At 44.3% G+C, this 24,079-nt stretch overlaps 1 protein-coding gene across 3 annotated transcripts in view; it reads right to left on the reverse strand.

Annotated features, from left to right (window-relative positions):
* Positions 1-23,497, reverse strand: part of ADCY8 (adenylate cyclase 8) — a 221,132-nt gene extending 197,635 nt beyond the window's left edge. For 2 of the 3 annotated variants that reach the window (XM_038555533.1, XM_038555532.1), the window contains exon 1: positions 22,538-23,497. In XM_038555533.1, the coding sequence (XP_038411461.1) occupies positions 22,538-23,497 (960 nt within the window). The remainder of the gene's footprint in view (positions 1-22,537) is intronic. The other variant, XM_038555534.1, reaches the window with a different exon arrangement.
* Positions 23,498-24,079: the final 582 nt, after the last annotated feature.

The following is a 24,079-nucleotide window of genomic DNA, read 5'->3' on the forward strand; positions in this document are numbered from 1 at the left end:
AGCAGCAATGTCCACAATAGCCAAACTGTGGAAGGAGCCTCGGTGTCCATAGAAAGATGTGGTTTATGTATACAATGAAATATTACTCAGCCATTAGAAATGACAAATACCCACCATTTGCTTCAACGTGGATGGAACTGGAGGGTATTATGCTGAGTAAAGTAAGTCAATCGGAGAAGGACAAACAGTGTATGTTATCATTAATTTGGGGAATATAAATAACAGTGAAAGGGAACATAACGGAAGGGAGAAGAAAAAGACTCCTAACTTGGGGAAACAAACTAGGGGTGGTGGAAGGGGATGAGGGCGGGGGGTAACAGTGAATGGGTGATGGGCACTGAGTGGGGCATTTGACGGGATGAGCACTGGGTGTTATTCTGTATGTTGGTAAATTGAACACCAATAAAAATTAATTAATTAAAAAAAAAACAGGCAGAGTAACAGGGAGAGGATGTGGGAGCAGGTATGTAGTGTGAGAGAGGTTACTAATGAGAATCCCAGGGTAGCTGCTGAGACCAAGAAGCTGACTTTCCTTCCAAAATTTGGAGGAGGAGAGTAAGTGGATCATAGAGTTATTGGGGTAAAGAACTCTCCAGGCAGGAGGAACACCAGGAGTAGGACCAGGAGGGAATGTCCAGAGAACTTCTAAGGCAGAGATGAGGCTGGAGCAGAGTGAGCAACAGAGAGAGTAGCAGGAGACAGAGCAGGAGGTGGAAGGACACCAGTGTGACCCAACATGAAATGGGGAGTCATGCTAGGTTTCTAGCAGAGAAGGAGCTGCCTTGATGACATACTCGGTTCAGATCTTATCCTCCAAAAAGCTCTTGGCCCATCAGCTAGAACTGGCTTCATAAAAAATGGCATGTAAGCTGCCTCCTGAAATCCTCCTAAAATTTCTTTAGCTCCAGGAGTCGCTGTCCTGATCCCCATCCAGAATACTGGATAAAAGAAGCCTGCTTTGATCCGAAGTGGCCTTTGGTGGCCTTGACCATCCTCTCTGACTTGTAACGCCAGGAATTCTAAAGGCAAAGCAGGTAGAAATCTGAGCTGGATGATTGGAGGTATTTGGAATTGAATTCCTTGCTCCCACTGGGAATTATTCTGTAGATAATTGTCTTGGCTTTTGATTTTAAGTACAGAAAATATGTTTGCATAACCGCTCTTTATGATCTAGGAAGGGAAATGCTGAGAAGCCATGTTGGAACAGGTGCTGGTTGTATTGAAGAGCCAATCCCACCCACCCCACCCCATCCCATCCTGGTGTCTGTGCAGGGCGGCCACCAGGGGGTCGCTCCTGTCGCCTGTGCACACCAAGTGGTTTTGACCCCACTGCCCAAGTGGACCAGGCAACAGACCCCATTAGCAATCACAACCTGTGACCAGTTAATTCCCTTTGCCCATCAGAGTTTTAGAAATGGCATCAGAGAAGTATAACATGTAAGAGAAAAAAATCCAGTAGGAAATGAACTAAGATCAACAGCCCAGGATTGTAGCCTGCCTGGTGTTTGGATATACAGAAATCTTTCAGGCCTGAGCTCCCTCGCCCACTAGGCAGTGGGGCTAGAAATTTGTCCTCAGTGATAGAGTTATTATACCATCGGGTACATTAAATATCAGAAAAATTTAAAATATAAGTTGTATTACAAATGCCAAGTATATTTTTTGGTATGAGTGCTCTGAGTGGATCATTTGGAGTAAGTGTTAGTTCAAGGGAAAGAAGTGGGCTTTGAAATACATGTTCTCCTTCAATATTTAATCAAAATAGTGACTCAATGTTAGTTCCAATACTGTCTCCTTTAGCTATTATTATGTTTTAAAGGTCAAAGAGATCACTCAAAGATAGAGAGGTGGTTCTTTATCTTTCTTTTTCTTTTGGTAAAATAACATCTTGGAGAAGTGAAGTTTGCATTATATATATTTCTGTCCAGCTCTCAAAGGATTTGGAAATACCCATTCAAAATACCAAAGGCAGGGGCACCTGGGTGGTTCAGTTGGTTGGGCATCCAACTCTTAATTTCAGCTCAGGTCATGATCTCAAGGCAGTGAGATGAGGATCTGTGCTCAGCAGGTAGTCTGCTTGAGATGGTCCTTTTCCTTCTGCCTTCCCCCACCCACTCTCTCTCCCTCTCTCTCAAATAAGTGAATAAATCTTTTTTAAAAAAATCAGAGGCATTTATTTTCATAAATCAGGCTATTTGCTCATGCTTTGACCTCAGCTTACTGCCAACTTCTTCAGTTTAGCCACACTACTCTTACCCAGTAGCTATTTCCTCATTCATAATCATTACGGAGCACTAGTTATGTGTGAGGCATTGTTCTAGAGCTGGAGACATGGCAGTAAATCAGAGACTCAATGTCTCTGCCATCACAGTTTGCCCTACAGCCTATATATATAATTATTAGCAGGAGATACTTACGGGCTGTGTGCTGTTCCAAGATGTTATCCGTATCACCTCTGTGAAAGCTCGCACTTCCCATATAAGACACACACCATATCTAGCCCCATTTTACAGATGAAAGAACAGAGGTTTATGGAGGTTGAGTAGCTTGCCAGCTCAGAAGCTAATGAGTGGTGGTGGCAGGATCCAAAAGCAAGCACTTGGACTCCGAAGCATGTGTTCTCCCTCACTTGGCCAAAACACTTTCTTCTGAGAGGAAATACAGGAGAGTGTATGTCTCCTGAAGATTAAGATCTAGCCAAGGGCATGAACGTGGGCATATCATCTTCTCCCAGTGGAGGTCTAACTTCATCATCATGCCATTTTGTGGGTATCTCCGTATCCTACCCATGAATTTCAAGTTCATCTGCTATGTCCAGGATGAAGTCTTCCTCAGTCACAGTTAATGACACTTGTCTTCTAGCTTAAATTACTCTGAAAATGTTAGGGACTCTTATGGGGATGATGAAAGGGGAAGAGACTGGGGATGGTGGTGAAACTGATGGTAATGCTGATAGTCATAAAAATGATAATGTGTGCTATCTTAGGCAGCACTGACCTTTCTGCAACACACAATTAGGACAACTGCCTAGATTGTGTCCATCACAAATGTTATTTTCTATAAGTAGGGTTGTCACATAAGGCAAAGGGCTCCTTAGGATGGAAGTGCATTCCCACCCTTAGAGTATTCAAGCATAATTGGGAGAAAAATTTGGTAGTAAATTTATAGATTAAATAGGGTAATCTATATCCCAGTTTTTAAATGTTTTCTTCACTCCTCTCAGATCCATTCCCAAAACAGAGAAGATAAATGAGCGACAACATGACTCAAAAATCCTCCTCAGTAGTCTGTCTGTCTAGTGCTTTACCTATCTATCAATATCAGTGTCAGTTTCCTCTTCATAAAGTCCTTTATATTTATTTGCTTAAATCAGCCTTAATGAGATCCACCATAAGAACTAAGCAATAAGACAAGAGTATTATGTTTCATAAAATTGTTATTTGCCACTTTAATGATACCATCTATTTAAAGACAGTGGAAGCCACAAGTATTTTTTGCCAGAACATAGACTATTAAAAGAAAAGCATCACCCTGGCATGACAATTTTGTGTAGGATCACTGGAGTTACAATTTAGCAGATTCATTAGGTCATCTGCTCCTGGTAGGATTCCTGTTCAGCCTCTGGTACTGAAAATATTTTATCTACAAGCTTTAGCCTTAACCAGGATTTAAGCCATAGAGAAATAGGCCAGTAGCCCAGCAGAAGCATTATCCTGAACCCTGGTCCAAACCAGTGTCATCTCACTTTCTTGGACAGTTGAAATCTGTTGTTAGACATCCTCCAGAGAAACCAGAAGTCCCAACTGGGCCTGAACACTAGCCCTAGCCATTCCAATTCATTCATTTGTAAACACACATTTATCAAACATGGGAGTCTGAGAATATTCTGGTGAATGAGCAAAACTGACTCATTCCCATTTTCTTCACAGTTACTATCTGGTAGGAAAGTCATGGAAAAAAAAGACTCTCACAACATATACACAGTGCTATGTGTTTTCTAAGAAAAGCATGAGGGAATTTGAAAATTTAATTAAGTGGTGGCCTAAGAGAGGGCAGAGGAAGCTTCCCTGAGAGAGGTTTCCAGAGCTGAATTAGAGGGAAGAGCACCTCAGGCAAGAGAGGAATAGAAACTCGGACTGCTCTGAGGCAGAAAAAGACATGGGTCTTTTGAGGAATTGAATGAAGGTCACATGATTTGAAGGACAGGGGAAAGGGTGGCAGATCTAAAAGGTGGGTCCCAGGAGGGAGTTCTTCCTTTGTTTTAAGAGCAATGAGGAGTTACTGACATTTACTGAAGGATTCTAAGCCATCATCCTATCATACGGACTGGAAAAGGTTGAAAGATGATGCAGGGAGGCTGTTGTGATTCAGGTGAGGAACAGTGTCTCCTTCACCAAAGTGAAAGGAGCAGATACAAAAGTGGGTGGGCTTGAGGACATTCTGGAGGCAAACTTGTCAGAACTTGCAAAAGACTGGCCATGGGGACTGACAGAGAAGTGCTGGGGGTGCCTCTGGGCTTTCTGGCTCGGGCAGCTCTAAGGATGGATGACAGACCCTTGGCTTCACTGAGGTGGAGAGCCACAAAGAAGACAAGGACAGGGAAGCTGCTGGATGTAAAGATACAGCACTCCTTTCTGAAATTCAGGAGGTTTCTGGGACTTCGCTCCTTTTTAGAGTCCAATTATTCTACATCTAACCAATTATTTATAACATCAAGCCACAGAGTCATAAGCTTCAAATGAGAAGGGATATCAAAAATTATTTAGCTTAGCCCCTTCCCCTTTGCCCCACACCCCTGACGATGGGCTGATGTTCGCGGCTGGGCACCTTCAAGGATGACTTTTTAATCTCACTAGGCCTGGTGCAATTTCAAAGAGCTATATATAGGAAAACATCAGTTGCCTCCCTTGGGAAATAGTTCCTCACATCTTCTCCAGCCATAATTATTGCCTGCCATTTATTTTAGTACTATAAATTATGTATCAGACAACATCTGATCTAGGTCTTCCTGTTCCCCAAATCTCAACTATGGAGCAAAAAAAGAAAAAAAATCACCAAATGAAAATGGGTCTGTCGTCTTATATGATCAGCTTGTCAAGTATAAGAGTTGCAAAACTATCTCGAAGAGTAGAGAACTTTAATTTATTGGCTGATACACCATGAATATATTTTGCAGCTGGTATTGATTTGGATGCCATAATGGAGAACTAAAATAATAGTGGATTAAACACATTTGGAGCCTATTTTATGTCATATAAAAATATGTAGGGATGAGCAATCTAGGGCTGGTATGGTGACCTCTGAGCATTAACAGTGTCCTAAGATTCTGATTTCTGTGTGGTCCACCATCCTACTGTGTGGCTTCCATCCTCAATGGCTCCTCATGGCCCAAGACGGTTGGTGGAGGTGCCATCATATCTGCTCACCTGGCAGTAAGATGGCTAAAGGAGGTGGAGTGGGCAAAAAAAAGTCCTCCCAGATGAATCAGGTATCTTTTCAAAACTTTCTGAAACCCTCCAGTAATGAATACCTCTATTTTATTGGCTACCCTTAGGTACAAAGGAGGTATGTCTGTGAGCATGCATACACACACTCTCTCATTCTCTCTCGCTCTCTCCTCTAACCCCCCTCCTTCTCTCTATATAAATGCACATGATACACGTTACCTCCCAAGATAAAAATTTGGCTCGAGACACAAGGAAGAAGGACAATGCATATTGGCAGCCACCCAGCAGTCTCTAAGATACAGCTGTACGCAGAAATCTGCCCCAGATAGAAAGTCAATGTCCTCAAATGGTTTATCATTCTAAAGAATGTGAGACAATATAAAGTGAAACTCAAAATCACATGGGCAACTAGGTCTAGATTACTCCCAAGAAGCTATTTATTTTGCTAGAAGGGATTTAAGTATAAAGGGCTTGGTTTGAATATTTTAATAAATTATGTAATGATCCTCTGCTTTTCCTTCTGGTGTAGCCACAAATCTGGTCTTGAAGACAGATGGTAAACTGTGAAGTCATCAAAACTTTAAGTTCTTCTGTTTCAAGTATCTTCCTTAAATGTTAGTTTTACTTTGGCTATGTGCAGCATGCACAGAAAGCCAGGTAAGGAAGTGTACCATTTCTCACATCTTTATAGTTTCAAGATCTGAAACCCGTTGTAGCTGTTTGTAGAGACCATATAGGAGGAAGCCAGGTACCAATGGATAAACTTTTCTTTCTTGTCTTCTTGCCCTGAAAATATAAATGACTTAAAGAAAGGAAACAGATCTTATTTGAAATTTCAGTCCTCCAGTTCAGCACACTGGAGACAGTTGAATGAAAGAAACACTCTATTAAATATGAATATACATTTATTTCAATGGCAACCTGGTATGTGCAGGGTGGTGGTGGCAGGAGCCAGCAGGAACCCATGTATGGTTGAAGCCAAACAAACTTGAGGCTGAATCCTCACTTGGTCACACACATTCTGAATGACTTCAGTCAAATTAACCTCTGAACTTTAATTTCTTCATTTTGAAGTGAAGGTTATAATTCTACTACTAGTGCTGGAATACCATTAGGAGTGGACAGGATGTGTGTGAAACCATATGATGGTTCTGCCTTTTGGAACATCCAAGTTCTTTAAAGTCAGAGGCCTGGAAAAGGACTTTGAAAGGAGCAGTTCTCAAATGGTGTTGAGGGGGAAGCTTGGTGGTGCCTTGGCTGGTGGGGTAGAGATAGAATTGCAATGCAGTAAGGAAGCCAAAAGAGTTGACTTCCCTCCATTCTCCACCAATGCCATGCCTCTTTCCTTACTTTCATGTCTTATTGCTTAGTCTACTTTGAAGATGGGATTCCTGTTATTCTAAAATCTTTTGTTTATCCTATTTGTTGGAGGGAACTTGGTGTTTACTATGAGTTTTCCTACCAATTTTGTCAATAGATTCATTTTGTTGTCATTTAATGGTTGTTTAATATTTAAAAAGGTTTATGGCTTGAATCCTGTCTGTGTGCATGAAAAAGTAAAGTTTATTATCTAAGCTTAGTTTATTAATTAAAGGCTGATCTTCTCAGAACTTTTTACATTCAAATTACCTGGAACCAAAGTCTTTTTTGCAAGATGTCAAGTGAGCATTTGTTTCTCCCTTCTATAAAATTAGGATGAACTTTCTATAAGGGAAGACTTGAGTGTGGTTATCCGTAGGGAGACACAGCAGCAACAAGTGCAAGATGCTTTCTCTTCCTTATAAGAATGTTCTAAACACATGGCAAAACGGTGATTCCTAATGACTGGTGGTTTGTTCATGAAAGGCACACTGGAGTAGCAGTGGGTAGCCTAAAAGTTAGTGGACATTCCTTTACCCTGGGTGCAGTTTTGCTCTCAGTTTTTGACATGATCATTATTGTTGGGGGTGGCAGGGCACTCTCACTTCACCCACCTGCAGCTGCTGTCCTATGTTGGGCAGAGCTCTGCAGCAACCCCATAGCAAGCGAGCCCGTTACCTGTGACCACAGCATGCAGACCCATCTGTTTTACAGAAGTAACACAACTACTACTCAGTGCTTGGTGACTGTTGTTTCTCCATTCACAGCATTTCATAGTCTTCAGCCCCTCCCATATTGATAAACAGTGAAATGCCTGAAATGTCCAGGAATCTCATCTCATGTTGTTGCAGATGAAGTGACAAATGGACAGTAACATTCAGTGAGCTCCTCCAGACCCCAGTGTCTATTTTTGGGGGTCTACAGACAAAGAAGAGGGAACCACAAAAGCCAGACTCCCGTTCCATTGCTTCTGGGTAATACTGACATAAAATGGCTTGTTGATCACAGCAGACATGCACATTCTGAAAAAGCCAGATAGGCAATTCTGACAAGCACCACAAAGTCACTAATTAAATATTCAAAAGAAACAATTGTCTGTCAATTAAATAACTCCATCACTATTCCCTTTGAAACAAATTGAATCGCTAAAATGACACGCGATTTCACAACTCATGGTGTCAGTGTAATTAAACTACTAGAAGAAATTAAATATTAACTACCACCTAATAAGGAATTCTCTCAGTATTTGCTCAATCATTATTCATAATATTTCTCTTCCTTCTCAGAGGTCAATGACCTCAGCAAGCTATGTTTTTAATAAGAACTGCCATTTTCTGATCTTGGGAGCCAAACGAACCAGGAAAACATACAAATCCCCACATTCACATCACTGTAACTCACGGGAATAAAAATTTTACAGCTAGGAAGAACCTCAAAAATCATTTCATGGTGACAGACTTTCAGAGTGGTGAGGAATTCGTTCTGAGGCCATGGCAGATGGATTGGTCTGTACAAAGTTGTACCACACTGGATATAAAGTCTGAGGTCAGTCTTTTGATGACTGTTTGGGTGCTATTTTAATACAATGTGTGGTCCCCTGGCTTCAAAGAGCAATAACATTGTTATTAGCATTGCTACCATTTGGAATACAAATCTTGTTTTTCCTCTTCTTTATTACTTTTAACTCTTTGCCTCTGAAACCAGCAACGTTAATTGAGGTAAAGTGGCCTTAAAAGACCATCAAATCCAGGGGTAGTTTTGAAATGTGACAGATGTGGCTTAGAATCCCTTATTAACAGTAGGACCAAAGGGAAATGATGTAATACTCTGAGATCAGCATCCTTTGCTATGAGAAGGGGAGCAACAATACTCATGCTAAGGTGACTTATTCAGGGATTTATTCGGTAAGCCTCTGCTGCGAGCTCCCCTTGGGATGTGCCAATATCTAGTCCAGGGATATACACAAGGTCAGAGCCTGTCCTCAGAGAGCATACATTTTAGTAGTGGAAACACATAAAGACACCATAGTTCCAATTTTACCTGACAACCCCATTCCTCTTGTGGGTCTTAATTAGGAATAATTTCCTTATCTCAGCCCAAGTCAGATTTCTCCTTTGAAACAGAAACCAGAGCCAGGAGAGGGTGAGATAAGCAAGATGTGCAGGACAGACTACATCACAGGATTGGCATCCAATAGCAAGAGCCTTTTTACACTTTGTACCCTGGATGCCTTCCTAGCCTAAACCTAGTCATAGCCTGGCACCAGATCAGGTCATCTGGCCTAAAAGTACTTAACTCAGTTTGACATAGTCACATACTGAGGTCCCTATTTGATCAATGGCTGACTCTCATTCTAGATTAGAATCCATTTAAGAGCAGAATCTTGCATTCTTGTCCTCACCACCCTATCCTACTGCTTGCACCCTGCACACAGTGGTACTCCATATGTATTTGTCATATGAAGGACTAAATAGAAGTATGAACTAATAAATGATGGAGGGATGTAGAGAGAATGAGGAGAGTCCAGAGTCAGGGACCTAAGCCCCCATTGGAGTGTCAGGGCAACCAAAGCCTTTCTCCCCAAACTAGATCTACAGGCTGGCAGCATGCAGCACCTGGGCACTTGCTAGAAATGCCGAATCTTGGGATCCCTTTCCTAAATCCAAAGGCTGAGCCAAGACCTCCAGGTGATTTTTCTGCATATTAAAATTCGCAAGCATTGGTCTACTGTACACAGTTGTTTAGAAAAGTAAAGCCAGAGAAAGGACCCCTCAGGGCAGAGGAGTCCACAGAAAAGATGGTCAATTTAAAAAACTAAGCTACAATAAAAAATAAAATGTATTGTGCAAAATTTATGAACTAGCTCAGATCTAAATATTCTAAATATTCCATGTATATTTCATCTCTGCAACAATTTTCTGAACTAGTGTTATTATTCCCATTTACAGTTGAAGAAAGTGAGGTGCAGAAAGATTAAGACCCTTATTGGTGTCATAAATTTACCAGTGGCAGTCAATCCCAGGCGATCTGAATCCTCATGCCGCATTGGGTTCACACTCCAGTGCTTCCTGTGATATGTGTGTCTGGCTCATGGCACCTCTCAATGCATGTCCTTCCTCACTGAAAGAGTCTTGCTCGAAAGACCATTTATCTTTTTGTCAAATTCCATAGTGTCTGCCTAGCCCTCCTCTCTTAAATGCCTCCCAGAGTTCATTCAGATTCTTACAATCAAACGAGCAAACATAATTCTCTGATGGAACAAATGGCATTTGTTCTGAAGCTGGCACGTGTCTTGGAGGAGGGGCTGAGGGGAGGGTTCCCGGAGCTGGTGACCTGCAGGTGACTACTGGCAGACAAGGGACAAGATGACAGAAGAGTTGCCCCAAAAAGCAGACACAGGAGGAGCCCAGCAGAAGGTATCAGGAAACTGGGGATGGATTCAACAGTGGAATTTACCCCCAGGCACGAGTGGTAACAATCCTCAAATTTAGGAGCAGCCTACTCCCTGGTGGGTGAGGGGTGGCTTGGAGGAGCACAGGGAAAGACAGAGTTCAGTGATCATGAGGCCTACACTGGAGCAGTAAGGAGGAGGATGGATAGCTATGGGCAGATCCCAGTTAACAGAAGACAACACCATCAGGAATTCACACAGATGATGGGTGGGAAGCTGATGATTTTTGGTTTGTTGAGATTGAGCTGCCCTTAACTGAAGGTGTCCAGCAGGTCAGTCGGGGGCCTGGTCTTAAACTTGGCCAAGAAAACTGGAATAGAGATTGATATTTAGAGGAGTAAGTGGCACCTAGATCCATGGTCAGTAGTGGAGGAAGGGAGGGATTGTCCAGGGGGATGTGTGCAATGAGTTAAGAAGGAGATACGTGGAACAGATATTAAAGGAATCCCAACACTGAAGAGGAGAACTGAAACATCTGGGAAGAAAAAGAATGTAAGCAGCACTAGACTATATCATGGAGACACAACCATGACTCGGTACAACCCCGGCCTTTGTGAAGCTCACAGCCCAGCCGGCCGGAGATGTGGAGACCAGCAGCGGATGAACAGAGAAAGGGTGATGTGGTCAGCAGAGCAGGAGTAGCTAACTTGGTCTGGGGTTCTGGGAACCCTTGATGATCCTGTATTTCTCTTCACTACTCACAAAACTTTTTTAGGCATCAAGATACTCGTGGCTGAAGAAGCCAAGGCCATTTGGCCAAAGTTGCTGGGGGAAAAAAAAAGTGGCAAAAATAGGATGAGGATTTGTTTTAAGGAAATTTTCTTAACACGGTTTAAAAAATATCTCTGTCTGTTGGCAGAGCTCAGAGTTGGGACTCAGGCTGAAATGGCGTGGGCGGGGCCCCAAGGATTGCTTATGATGCCATTATTCACTTGGTAAAAGGGAAGAGCTGCATCTGTCTCTTAAATAGAGAAGAAAGCCTGGGTGGCTCAGTTGGTTGAGCGTCTGCCTTTGGCTCAGGTTGTCATCCTAAGGTCATGGGATCGAGTCCTGCAACAGGCTCCCTGCTCCATGGGAAGCCTGCCTCTCCCTCTACCTCCCCCTCTGTGTCTCTCATGAATAAATAAATAAAATCTTTACAAAAGAGAAAGAGTGAGAAGGAGGGGACTCTGTTCATTGGAAACTGACTGTAGGGGCCATGAACCCATGTGCACATGTACTACCCACCATACCCACCACCAACAGGCAAGGAAAGCTCACCCAAGTAACAAGGGAAGTTTGACTTTGAACTTAAAAGAAAACAAGCTTGCTGTTCTTGATTTTGACTTTGTTTTTTGAACTAATTGACAGCAGAAAGAGGAACTAAGTGGGATACTTCCAAAAATGGAAGGCTTAACTCATAACCTTTTTGGGGGGACTTCATGAGGACCATTTTAGTTAATTGCATGGGGTTCTAATATCTAAATTCAGGCTTGATTTTTCTGTGATGCAGTCTACAGATGAACTGATCCAGTTAGGGTACAAACTGGCCTTTCTGTGATAGGTTTTAAGCTGAAGGGTAGTCTAAGCAATGATCTATTTACCATGCTCCTCAAAATCAACCAGTTTTGTGTGATGCTGTCCCCTTAGAAGTGAGTCAGACCAGCCCCTCTGCTCTGGTGTGGGGTGCCAGAAATGAGATCTGAAGGTGGGAGAGCCTCTTGCCCACAGCTGTACCTGTATGAAACTAGAAGGGAAACACTGACTGAAGACCAGAGATTAGGCCAAAGGAGCCTTTTGGGGTGTGCCACAAAGAATACTTGAGCAGGATGCTGGTGTTGGGGTTCACAGCCAAGGTACTGAAGAACCAAGAAGGAAGCAAATGAAGTGAACCCCATGTCAGGATTCTATTTTGTGTGGATGGGCCTGATCCATTTAAAATGTTCACAAATGAACACACACTTAATGGATAGTCTAGTGCCTAACTTTTCCCGGCCCCTTTCTCCTTCTTTCTTTTTTTGACTTAAGTGATCTGGATCATCACTTGGATTTTTCTTCATGTTGTGTACTAACTTTTTAAACACCTGTCTAGCAGAAACTCCACTTGGGGCTTCCAGCCCAAAGCACTTTAGAAGGGGGTAACTATGGATGTGTTCTCTGGTTTCCCGATGACCTCCTCTTTTGATATTTCTCTTCTTTCTTAGAGAAACAAATTTCTCTTCCCTCACTGATTACTCATTCCTTATTGAATACTGTGTGATTTGGAGGGGGTGGGGTAGGTCAGTGGAAAGGAGGTGGTCATGTACTCTTTGTTCATTCCATTCACTTAAAAGTACCATGCTTGGTGATGTGATGAGCACTTGGTGATATACTATATGTTGATAAATTGAATTTAAATACAAATAACAAACAAACAAAAAAACCATATTCAGGACTGTTTCACAGGCCAGGGTCTATGCTACATGCTAGGAACACAGAGATGTATAAGACACAACCCTTGATCTCGAGGGACTCACAGGGAATGTTATGACATTACTGTAATAGGGGACTAATGCCAGATGTGCAATGTAACAAGGAGAGGGAACGAATTGAGCTTTGCCTAAGCACCTGGTCTGCCTACCTTGCATGTAGAGATGGCTTTCCTGGAGCTCCGAGGTTTTAGCTAGGGTCACTGTGAACACAGACCAACTGGGCATGCCCAGAGCTGTAGACCCGCCTGACCCTCCTCAGCATGAGGCAGTCACTCCCACCTGCCACATCTTCCAATCCAGACTAGGGATGCATTCAGTTTGTGGTAAGGAACTCCTTAAATAACTGATCTGCTGGCCCTTTCCTGGGTCGCCATACACTCTCTTCACTAAGAAGGAAGGTTCATACCCATCCATAATGTCTTCTAGAATCTGATCTTCCCTTTCACACAACTCCTAAAAGAAGCCCACCACAGCTTTGATTTTTCATGCTTTAGAGGTCTGTAGTAAAAAACAAAAAACAAGCCTGAAACTTGCATCTGTATAAAATATTTACTGAATGCTGTGATCCAGATGTGCCTTTTTAATAAAAGATTTATTTATTTGAGACAGAGAGAGAGGAAAGGAGAGGCAGAGGGAGAATCCTTCAAGCAGACTCCCCAATGAATGCAGAGCCTGACAAAGGACTCAATCTCACAACCCATGAAATCATGACCTGAGCCAAAACCAAGAGCTGGATGCTTAATCAGCTGAGCCACCCAGGTGCCACTTCAGTCATGTTCTAAGAACCAGATACAAACCTCCCTACCTCTGCACTAGAATCACAAACTTCCTCCCAAATTCCATTCAAGTATCAGCCTCATTACAGCAATAACCTTGACTGTCCAGTACATAGCTGTGCCCCAGAACCTAGAACCCAATAGGTAGGAAACAAATACTTGTCGAACAACTTACCTATTCAATCTTCATTCTCCCCTTCTTCCTATGCAATCCTTACTTTTTGAGATGCAGTAAAAGCTCATCTATTTTTGTCATCCTCCCTTAACCATGGAGTGGCTATGTGTCCAGTATTCTGGTCCCCACAATGTAAGCAGATGTCATTGGGCAGGGATCCCAGAGGAGCTCCTAGAAGGGCAACTCATTCAGTTGACAAATACCCATTGGCCATCTTAGCCTTTTGCTTCTTGTCCTTTGCCTTCTCATTTTTACTGCCTACAAAGAGGTCATGATGGCTTGGAGATGAAAGCCAATGGCTTTCAACTGACTTTCAGGAAAAGTCTTCCTGGTACGGAATCTACTTTAGGTCATCCCTTATGGATTGCTGTGCAACTTTCCCCTGAAGAATCCCCATGACATGGAGCTCATCACTTCAAAAAGCAGCCTCCTAGGCAGGTCTGTTTGTTTTAAAAATCTTGGCTTTAGATGAACCCAAGTCTCTCACACTATAGTGACCATCAATTGATCTTTATTCTGTCCCAGAGGAGATACATAAAATAACCAGTCTGTCTTCACTGTGGTAGTACCCCAAATATTTGAGAACACTTACCATATATTTTCTACATCCCTGTATCCCTAGGCTTCTGAGGCTTCTTCCTTTTTTCTTGGTCTTGTTCTGTTAAAAATTTTTATGCTACATTTCATCTTTCCATGTTCTAAGCTAAAGAAATATATATATATTTTGATTATGCACTTCCTAATCCTCAGTCATCTCTGTTTTATAAGCAATCGTGTGTATCCAGCATGTAATTCCAGAAAGAATAAAAAAGATTCTGAAATGGTTTCCTCCAGCCAACTGGAAAGCTAGCTGACACAGAACAAGATGTGTTGTTTATACAAGAAAGTGGATATAGTTCTTGTTTCATATTTTATACCTGTGTGCACTCTACATAGAAAGGGCAGTTTTTAAAATTTCCTCATTAAAAAACCCATTGATGTGATTTAATTTCACATCTAGCTCATGTCCCTCACCATGTAGAATTTTATCATTTCCTGATTTAGAAGAATTTTGTGCTTCAAAGACATTTTGGCATATAAGGCAGGAAGTGGCTCAGAATGAAGAGAAACCCCCAGGAGCTAAGGAATGTGTAAGATATCACACGTATGAAAATACAGGATCTAGGAGATCCCTGGGTGGCTCAGCGGTTTAGCGCCTGCCTTTGGCCCAGGGCGCGATCCTAGAGTCCCGGGATCGAGTCCCGCATCGGGCTCCCAGCATGGAGCCTGCTTCTCCCTCCTCCTGTGTCTCTGCCTCTCTCTCTATGTCTATCATAAATAAATAAATAAATCTTTAAAAAAAAAGAAAATACAGGATCTAGAGAAATGAAATTCTAATATCAGATCACAGATATCCAAGAAACAAGGAATGGCAGGGTTATCTGACAACCCACTGAGTTATAACCCCAGTCCCTTGGTCAAGGTGGTGGTCACACAGTTGCATTTAGGGGTGGCATGGCTCTTCTTCCTACCAGGCTGTGGCTTGGCCTCCCTTGGAATGTCTGGCACCTCAGGGGTTAATTAATCTACCTTGTTCTTTCCCTACCCTGCAGGGCTGACAGAGAAATCTTGCCTTGAGAAGAGCTGGTTTCTGAGTGCTGTGAAACTGACCTGACTCCTTAAAATAGTCCTTCATAAACAAAACGCACATGATATCATTTGAGTGTGTAAATCCAATTCCATTTCCTGGGAAAGCACAGGGCAGATGGTGCTGCTCTGCTGTGGCTGGCTGGGTGAGGTGGCGTTCCTGCACCCAGACCCCAAGAAATGCCAGTGAAGAAATTTCTTCCAGGAGCCATCCTCTTGCTAACTAAGGTTTGAACCTATATAACATAGAAATCTGCCAAACTCCGGTTTCTGTTACCTTGATTTCCAGCAGACAGAAAACAAAGAACACGCTTCAAAAGCAATACATCGAGTGAACTGAAATCCTGTCCAACTGAAGATTCAGGACCTGCTAGTGTTCTCGAAGGATTAATGTTGTGCCCATTTGTGGGTAAGAGGAAAGGTTTGAGAGGAATGTGGCAAGTGTCTCCTGTGTTCTGAAAATAAACCCATGTAGGATCAACTAAAAGAGATACACTTGTGAAATGAATAAATTAGCATCCCAAGAAATATTTAGACAACAGTGAAATGTCACGGCAGTATGATTGTGGTAGTATCTTTTGATGACACGTTACCAGCAACACGAACTGTGGGATACGCTCTTTTCTTTTTATGTTTCCTTTTTTTTTTTTAACTTATTTTACTTATTCTTGATGAGCCCTTACAGTGCCATCAATCATTAAGGTGTAAATATGACTAATGCATTTGTCCTACTTAGCATGACATTGCAGCAGCTGCTCCAGAAGGAAAAGTCCTCCCGGCCTTCCCGGTTTTGATCTAATTATGCTCTGACCCACTGATACTGGTCAGGTGACATTACCGGATATGAAGGAAAACAAATTCATAATTCAATCTTGCAAAGCACACAACTTACAATCACTTTACAACAATGTCTCTAAATACACAGGCACCAAGCTCATTTGCAACTCTAGAGCGGGGGTGGGGGGCGGGTGGGGGGGTGATTGGGGGGTGGAGATGGGGGGGTGGGTGGTGGGTGGTAACAGGCCAGGGCTGAAGTGATTTAAGTGGTCATTCCAGTAGTCATTAAAAATATCTTTGGCAAAGCCTACATCTCCATCACAAAAAGGGGGGGGGTGCGGGGAAGGAAGGAAAGAAGAGAGGGAGAGAGAATTAGAACCAAAAGGATGGTCTCTGGACATTTTTCACAAGAAAGAAAAAGTAATATTTCCATTTCCTGGCATTCAGAAGAACCTCTTGGGAATGGTGACAGTCAAATCTGGTTTTGAAAGACATTTTCTCAGACATGCTGGGACACTGCAATTATTTTTTTAAGCCTAAATGACTTTGCTAAAGGAAAATGTACAGAAATGGAGGTATTTGGAGTTTAAAAAACTGCACACCATAACTAGCAAGGTGCATTAAATAAAGGCCCAGTTGCGCTCATTTAATGGATGTTTTGTGTTTCCAAGTGAGCACTTACCTTGATACTAACCACCAAATTGGGATGATTTAAATTATGTTAAAAAAATAAATACAAATAATAAATAAATAAATTACATGCCATTTGCTGTACATTAAGTAGTCATACAATTCCTTTGTTTTGATTTGAGTTGGCAGATTTAGACAAAGAACACAGAATATACACTTAGGTTTAAATTTTACAAGTGGGGGAGAGAGATTGGTAATCCTAGTATGCTGACTTTATGTCTACTGCAGAAGTCAATCCTTCATTTAAACCATCAAAAAATGTATTCTATGTATTTTTTTAAAGATTTATTTATTTTGAGAGAGAGAGTTCCTGAGCTTGCAAGTGCACAGAGGGAGGGGCAGAGGGAGAAGGTGAGAGAGAAAGAATCTCAAGAAGACTCCCTGCTGAGTGCAGAGCAACCCCTGAGTCTCCTCTCACCCCACACTGCCCCAATCTGGGCTTGATCTCACAACTTTGAGACCATGATCTGAACTGAAATCAAGACTCAGGCCTTCCACCAACTGAGCTACCCAGGCGCACCTAAATCAGCAAAAATGCATTCTAAAGCATACACAAAGGCTGCTTCTCACCTGACCCTGCTCATATCATTAACCACCATCTTACCCAGTACAAACAATGCATTTTCTCCCAAAGGATTTTTTTAAAGGTCAAACGTAAACTAAAAGTCCCTCGTTATTAGTTAAATTTAATGACCACAATTTAGTTAGTATTTTTCTGGCTCTCACCTCTACTGTTTGATGAGATTTGTGTAAGAGAGTAAAGAAAATGCTGCATGGAAATTCAGATCTGTCGGCATGCATGACCTTGAGCACTAACTGACCTGGATTTGCATACCTGGCTGTTTTGACTCCTAGAGTTATCTCGGAGAAATCACCTTTACTCTGACACTTCTGCTTATCTGCCTCACCAAGAGGTACAGAAGACTAATTAGCCACAAGCTTTAACATTTCAGAATCCCCAAGAGGAAACATACTGCAGTGATCTTTGTGGTTAAATATTGCTGCCTCTCAGTTTTCCAATAACTAAATGATCTTCACCATTTTGTCACTAATGAGCTGAAGAACGAGAACAAGAGGAGTTCCAGATGTTAGGTAGCTTGCATTACGGTCACCAGCAATTAAGGGAGAGTAAAATGCGAATTACAGCAACAGTCCTTAGAACTTACCTGAGTCATGAAGGAACCTAGTAAATATGACCTTATTATTAATGGTTTACTTGTGCATATTACGTAATTTTGTAATAAATGTTTAGATGGGTAAAGTGAACTGGCAGGATAAATAATTTAAGATGTGGAGGAAAAAAATCTGTGTTGTCTTTGGACAAAGGCACTAACTACTCTACTACCTGAATGATGTACATGAAGCAGGTTTAACTTGAGGTGAATGAGGAGGCATCCAGAGGAAGGAGGAGCTGCAGCCCTCACATTACCTATAACTGAACTTTGCCAGAGTAGATAGAAAAGCAACCCTTTGACTGAGCTTTGAACTTTCTGGAAGGTTCCTTCATATCTCCAATGCCACTTGGGACCTGGAACATACACAGGTGCTCATATATATCTGCCGTGGACAATACCTCTTAGTCTGGGTGGGAAGTTTATGATTTAAGTCTAACAGTTCACTGAGTGGAGAAAATATAAACTACCTCTGCTGACAGCAAAGAATCTCCCGGATGGCCTTATTCCTGTTCTACCTGTGTCCACGGTGTAAGGACATGATGCTCTAAATGAACAGAAGACCCTGTCTCGTCATATAGGGTATCTGCAGATATTTGCAGCTTGGCTGTTACCCTGCCAAACTACAGATATAATTTCTGTCTGTAGGAAAAGAACAAAAACAGATTCTCATAGCTTGGGTTAAGGGAAGGCAATCATTGACTCATGTTACTTTTGAAAAATGGCATTTTCAGTAAGTGAAACAGTTGCTGAGGTGTGTTGACTTTACACTCTCCTGTAGCTTCTTGGTTCTTGAAAATGCTACGTTAAATGTGAGCCATCCTCTAATGAGACTCAGGATAAATGTGGAGAAAGATGATATTCCAGGGTCAAAGGTCTTCGGTTGACAAGTTTGTATCCAGCTGAGCAAGATGATGAGCTCCCTGCAAAGAGCCTATGCCTAGAAATTCAGACATTTTTCTCTCATGATTTCCTTTTGGCTTTTTTCATTAAACATTTATTCATGTGCTATACCAGGTATTGCCCTCTGGAGTAGTGAAACAGGTACTCCTTAGGCTTGAGTTGACACAAATGTAGTTTGAAAGGAAACCCCCAAAAGATGTCTTAAGAATGAATGACTTTGGAGCTAGGATTTGAATTGTGTTCTTGCCACTTGTTAGGTTCACCATCTTTGGGATGGCTCGCTAAACTTCCCAGAAATTTGTTTTTCTTCTATGGAACGAGAGTGAAGGATGTCATCTGTTTGTCATCATTAGATGTGATAATGTATGTAAAGGCCCTTAGTTACATGTAAAGCATTGTACAAATGTGAAGGATTATCACTGTGCTTTGATTTCTCCAAAGGGGTTTATGTATGAAAGACTTCCTTACACACTAACAACTTATGTGTGATTGTGCAAGTAGGAAGCTTTAACCAGCAGAACGTGAGGGGGCTTGGATATTTTATAATATTGCCTTTGCAATGAACAGTCTTATTCATTCAGTGTCTGTGTGCTGAGTGCCTGCTGGGTGCCTGGCATTTTTCTAGGTGCTGAGGATAAACTGGTAAACGCATAGATGCCCACGCCTTTAGGTGGTGTTTACATTCCTGTTGGGTGGGGGGTGAGGGAAAAACAGAGTAAATACAAACAAATAAGATAATTTCAGATAGTGAACGTGCTCAGGAGAAAACAGAACAAACCATGCACCAGGGAGTAGCATGTGAACTGAGTTCAGAATACTAAGAACGTCTCAGTCACGTGAAGACCTGGGAAAAATTATTCTAGGCGGCAGGCACAAAGCCTAGGGAGTGGAGAAGGAGCTCAGGATCTCTGCGAGCAGAAAAAGGTACTGTGATTTGGAGCCTGGGGAGGAGAGGAAAAGGAAACACAATTAGAGACAGAAGGAACAACCAGTTTGTAAGGGGACCGGGTGACCATGGCAAGGAGTTAGGACGTTATTCTAATTGCTCCAAGAGGTCATTGGCAGGGCATGCTTCGCATGTTCCCAAACAGGGAAAACTAAACAGTACCTGTTCAAAAATCAGAGATGTTTTAAAAAGCGATTAATTCTCCACCTCACCCCACCTGCAAGAGCTAGGAAAGCCACTTAGACCTCTAGAGGGCGCCAAAGGAAAACATTTTGTAGCCAAAGCCACAAAGGTCTTTTCAGCACCCGAAGTCGGAGGAGAGCGCTCTGGCTGTTTCCCAGGAGTCTGGTAAGAGCTGACTCCCCTGGAAAACTGTAGTTTATCTGCAATTCCTACCCAAACAGAAAGTCTAAATGAGCTTGGTTTGGATGTACCTGGAGCTTGGTTTTCAAGTGGGGGACTGTTTATCATGAGAGGGGAGCGGGAAGACATTTTGGGGTTATTTTTAATCTTCTCCCATCTGGTAGTATTTGAGTAGAGCATAAAACAAATATGAAGCCAAAATTTACTTTCTGGATTCATTTGGCAAGCAAAGTGTCTCTATACTTAGAACTTCGAAAATATTCATCATTTGCCACTTGGGATGTTGTTATTCTAAATACTATTCCAAACTTACTTGATGAAGTCTCTCAGCAATGTGTACTAAAGGAGGGCTACTGCATGGAAAGCAGTGGGTTATGATCAATGAGATTTTCTGCAAAAGAGAGACACCTATGGTATCTCGTGAAAACAATTCCTAGCGAAAAAAAGATAAGGGAAAAAGAGGAGGAGAAGGACAAAAAGGGGGATGAGAAGGGGAAGGGGATAAGAGAGGGAAGAAGAGTCTGATGATTTGGAGGTACATAATAAAGAATATGGAGGTACATAATAAAGAAAATGCAAAAAAGCAGGGCAACTTGGAAGGAATTGAGACTTTTAGAGGCCAGTGGGGTTCAGATCCAAGTGTACGGATGGAAAGACACAGTTCGCAAAACATACTTTGCACAATCCCTAATTGAGATTTTTATCAGATGTGGGGCTTAAAAAAAAAACAAAACCTTTATTTATTCATGAGAAACACAGAGAGAGGCAGAGACCTAGGCAGAGAGAGAAACAGGCTCACTGTGGGGGAGCCTGATGCGGCACTTGATTCTAGGACCCCAAGATCACGACCTGAGCCAAAGGGAGACTCAACCACTGAGCCACTCAGGTGTCCCTATCAGAGGTGCGTATGAAAGGTTAACCATGATTTCAAGAAAATATTCATTGCTGTCTTTAATAAGAAGTTTAGCTGACCAGCCCTTACAAACAGAGCCTCTCACCTCCCACTGCATGCCTAATGATCACAGCCAAGCACTTTATAATACTCTGTTCTACCCAAGAAGACTTCAAAAAGCACTTTAAAAGCAGCCAAACAGGTAAGGAACCTGAGCAAAGGTATACAGAGCCATCAGAGAAGACAGAGAATCCCTAATCCACTAGAAGCCCAGAAGGTCAATGATGGGCAAAGCGCTCTATAGGTGCCAGCATTCCAGAAAGCACGAGCAGCTTTCCGAGGTGTTGTACCTGGTTATTCAATGATATATTCAAACCCAAACACAAGGAAGAGGAGTTTTTAAGCTTCCAATAGAGTAAAGTGGCGCAGAAGCTGAGTCTGGAGCAGAAACATACAAAGCAGGCCCTTGTCCAAGCACCTGTGTCAGTCTCCTATGTGGAAACATTTCAGCTGACATGCTTCCCTCATTTTTATGGAGAAACTCCCCAAATTCAGTCTTCTGCTACCTACCAAGGATTTGGCAAACAAAGTGCCAGACCATTAATTATCTATTGATTTTAATGGATTTCAACACTAAAGTCACTATCTACGTTCTCCTTCACAGACAATGGGAACTCTGTTCCCAGTAACACATCCATATTTAAAGGGAAAGACAGGAAGAAAGGAAGAAAAGAGATGGAGGGTCAGGTTCCACCTAAATATTTCAGACCATCTACATCAAAATGCCCTTTATCAATTAAGCAAAACTTGCATTTTTTACAAAGACACTTCCCTGCCCACCCTACCAGCCCCAGATGAGGCTGATGGATGCAAAGCACTGGGTTTGGATCCCCCAAAATAAGACAAGATATCCTTTTAGATCACCAACGCAGTAAAGAATTCCTAAGTAAAATACGTATCATGGAATTGTCGGAAAAACTGGATGATACAACATATGCAGGGGCCCCACCAGCAATTATTATTCAACACATGTTATTATTTCCTCCTAGAATTGAGGGTTTGTGGCACAGAATCCCAACTCTGAATCCCAAAGTCCCTTAAAACAGCCTGCTGCGACTCTTGTGAGTAAAAGCTGTTAAGGAATGGGTCACCTTCTAAATCGGGGTGCATCTCCTCCCCTCTGTCTCCTGCTCCTGAGACTACAGATCCTGGGGGAAGTGTGCAGAACAGAAAGAAGGCTGATTCTTAGCTGGCGACAGAGAAGAATTACTCACAGAAGCAGAAGAGAAAGGCAGGGCTGGAAGAAACTTTAGAGGTCATTTACTTCCAACTCCTCTAAGATGGGTGAAACACCATCCCCCCAACACCCAGGACCTCCCAAGTGCAGGGCACTGCGCCAGGCTGGGGGAGGGGCCTCCAAATGAGCCAGGCAAGCGGGCCTCTCCAAAAGCTATTCCTAAATAACCCAGGGGAGACAAGGGGAGGGAAGAGCTAGGCAGGCAGTAGTTACCTGGTTGATGGAAATGACCGCCAGCCGGGGGATGACCACCTGCAGGACCACCTGCAGCAGCGAGGTGCCCAGGCCGGCCAGGATGGCCCAGGTGAGCGGCAGTGGCAGCATGCTGTAGGTGGCGAACAGCGTGAAGAGGACGTAGCCGATGCCATCACCCAGAAGCCCATAGCCGAGGCCTGCTGCCAAGATCTGGGTGGTCATGGCCACCCAAGTGACCACACCGCTGTACTGCAGGTACGTGTGCGAGGTGGTGTCCTTCCTGACCACCACCAGGGCGCAGATCACCACCTCGATGCCCGTGAAGAAGCCCAGGAGGATGCCCTTGAGCGGGTCCATGGGGGCCGAGGCCAGGCTCAAGTGGAGGACCAAGAGGGTGAGTTTGGTCAGCACGTCCAGCACGTTCATCACCACTTCGGATTTGCGCCTCTGGCCCAGGAAATAACGCTGGTAGAGGCGCTCCAGATCCCGGGACTTGAAAGAGTTGCGCAGAGTGGGGAAAATGACCCCTCGGTAGCTGTAGCCCCCGCTGAGGAAGAAATCCGAGTTGCTCGGGGCGCAGTCGAGGTGCAGGAAGCCCAGGTCGCCCCCGCCGCCGCTGCCGCTGCCGCTGCCGCTGCCGCTGCGCTCCGGGAAGACTTTGGTGCCCCCGGTGCCGTGCGCCCTCTCCGCGGGGCCCAGCGAGTAGAGGGGCAGCGCCGCGTCTCCGCACAGCTGCGCCGCGGGGTGGTTGGGGCCGCCGCCCGCAGGGGCCGCGGCTTTGCCGGAGCCTCTGCTCCCGCCGCCGCCGCCGCCCCGGTGCCCGTGCATGAAGCGCTGCTCGGTGATGTGCCGCACCGCCGTTTGCCATAGCAGCCGCTGCGGCCGAGCGCTGCCGCCGCCGTCGCCGGCCGGGGGCGTCGGGTGGATGGTGTAGAGCTCCTCGCTGCCGCCCAGGCAGCGCACCTCGGAGAGCTCCATGGCGCCGGGCCGAGGCGCCTGGGGGACGGGTCCCGGGGACCCCGCGGCCGCCCCGCGGCCCCGCTCGCGCGAGCCCAGGACAGGAGGCCCCCCGCCCCCCGCGCGTCAGGTCATAGTGCGCCCCGGAGCAAAGGGCGCCCGGAGGGTCGCCGCGGACCCCTGCCCCACGGCGCGGCTGGGATTGCGCGCGGGCGCGGGCGCGGGCGCTCGGAGCCACGCAGCCCCCTTCTCCGGCTCGGGCTTCCCGGCCGCTCCTCGGCTCTGCGTCTTGGCGCAGCCTTGGCTCTCCGAGAGGCGCCTGGGCGCCGTGCTGCGCTCTGCTGCGCGCCGGGCGGGTCCGGGCTGCGGCACTGGGCTCGGGGCACCCCCGACCCGAGGGGGAGCGGCGGCGGCGGCGGCGGCGGGTGCGAAGTTAGCCGCTGTGGCCGGAGCAGAACCCTTCGGAGAACTCCATTGCGCCGGGATGGGGAGCCGGGGCGGAGCTTGGGGGGCGGGGGCAGAGAAGGGGGAGGCGTGGGGGTGGAGGGGTGCCCCGCGGAAGGCGGAGAGGTGGGAGCCTCGGGGCGAGCGAGTCACCAGACA

The sequence above is a fragment of the Canis lupus genome, chromosome 13 (genome assembly GCF_011100685.1).
Source record: "Canis lupus familiaris isolate Mischka breed German Shepherd chromosome 13, alternate assembly UU_Cfam_GSD_1.0, whole genome shotgun sequence".
NCBI lineage: Eukaryota > Metazoa > Chordata > Mammalia > Carnivora > Canidae > Canis > Canis lupus.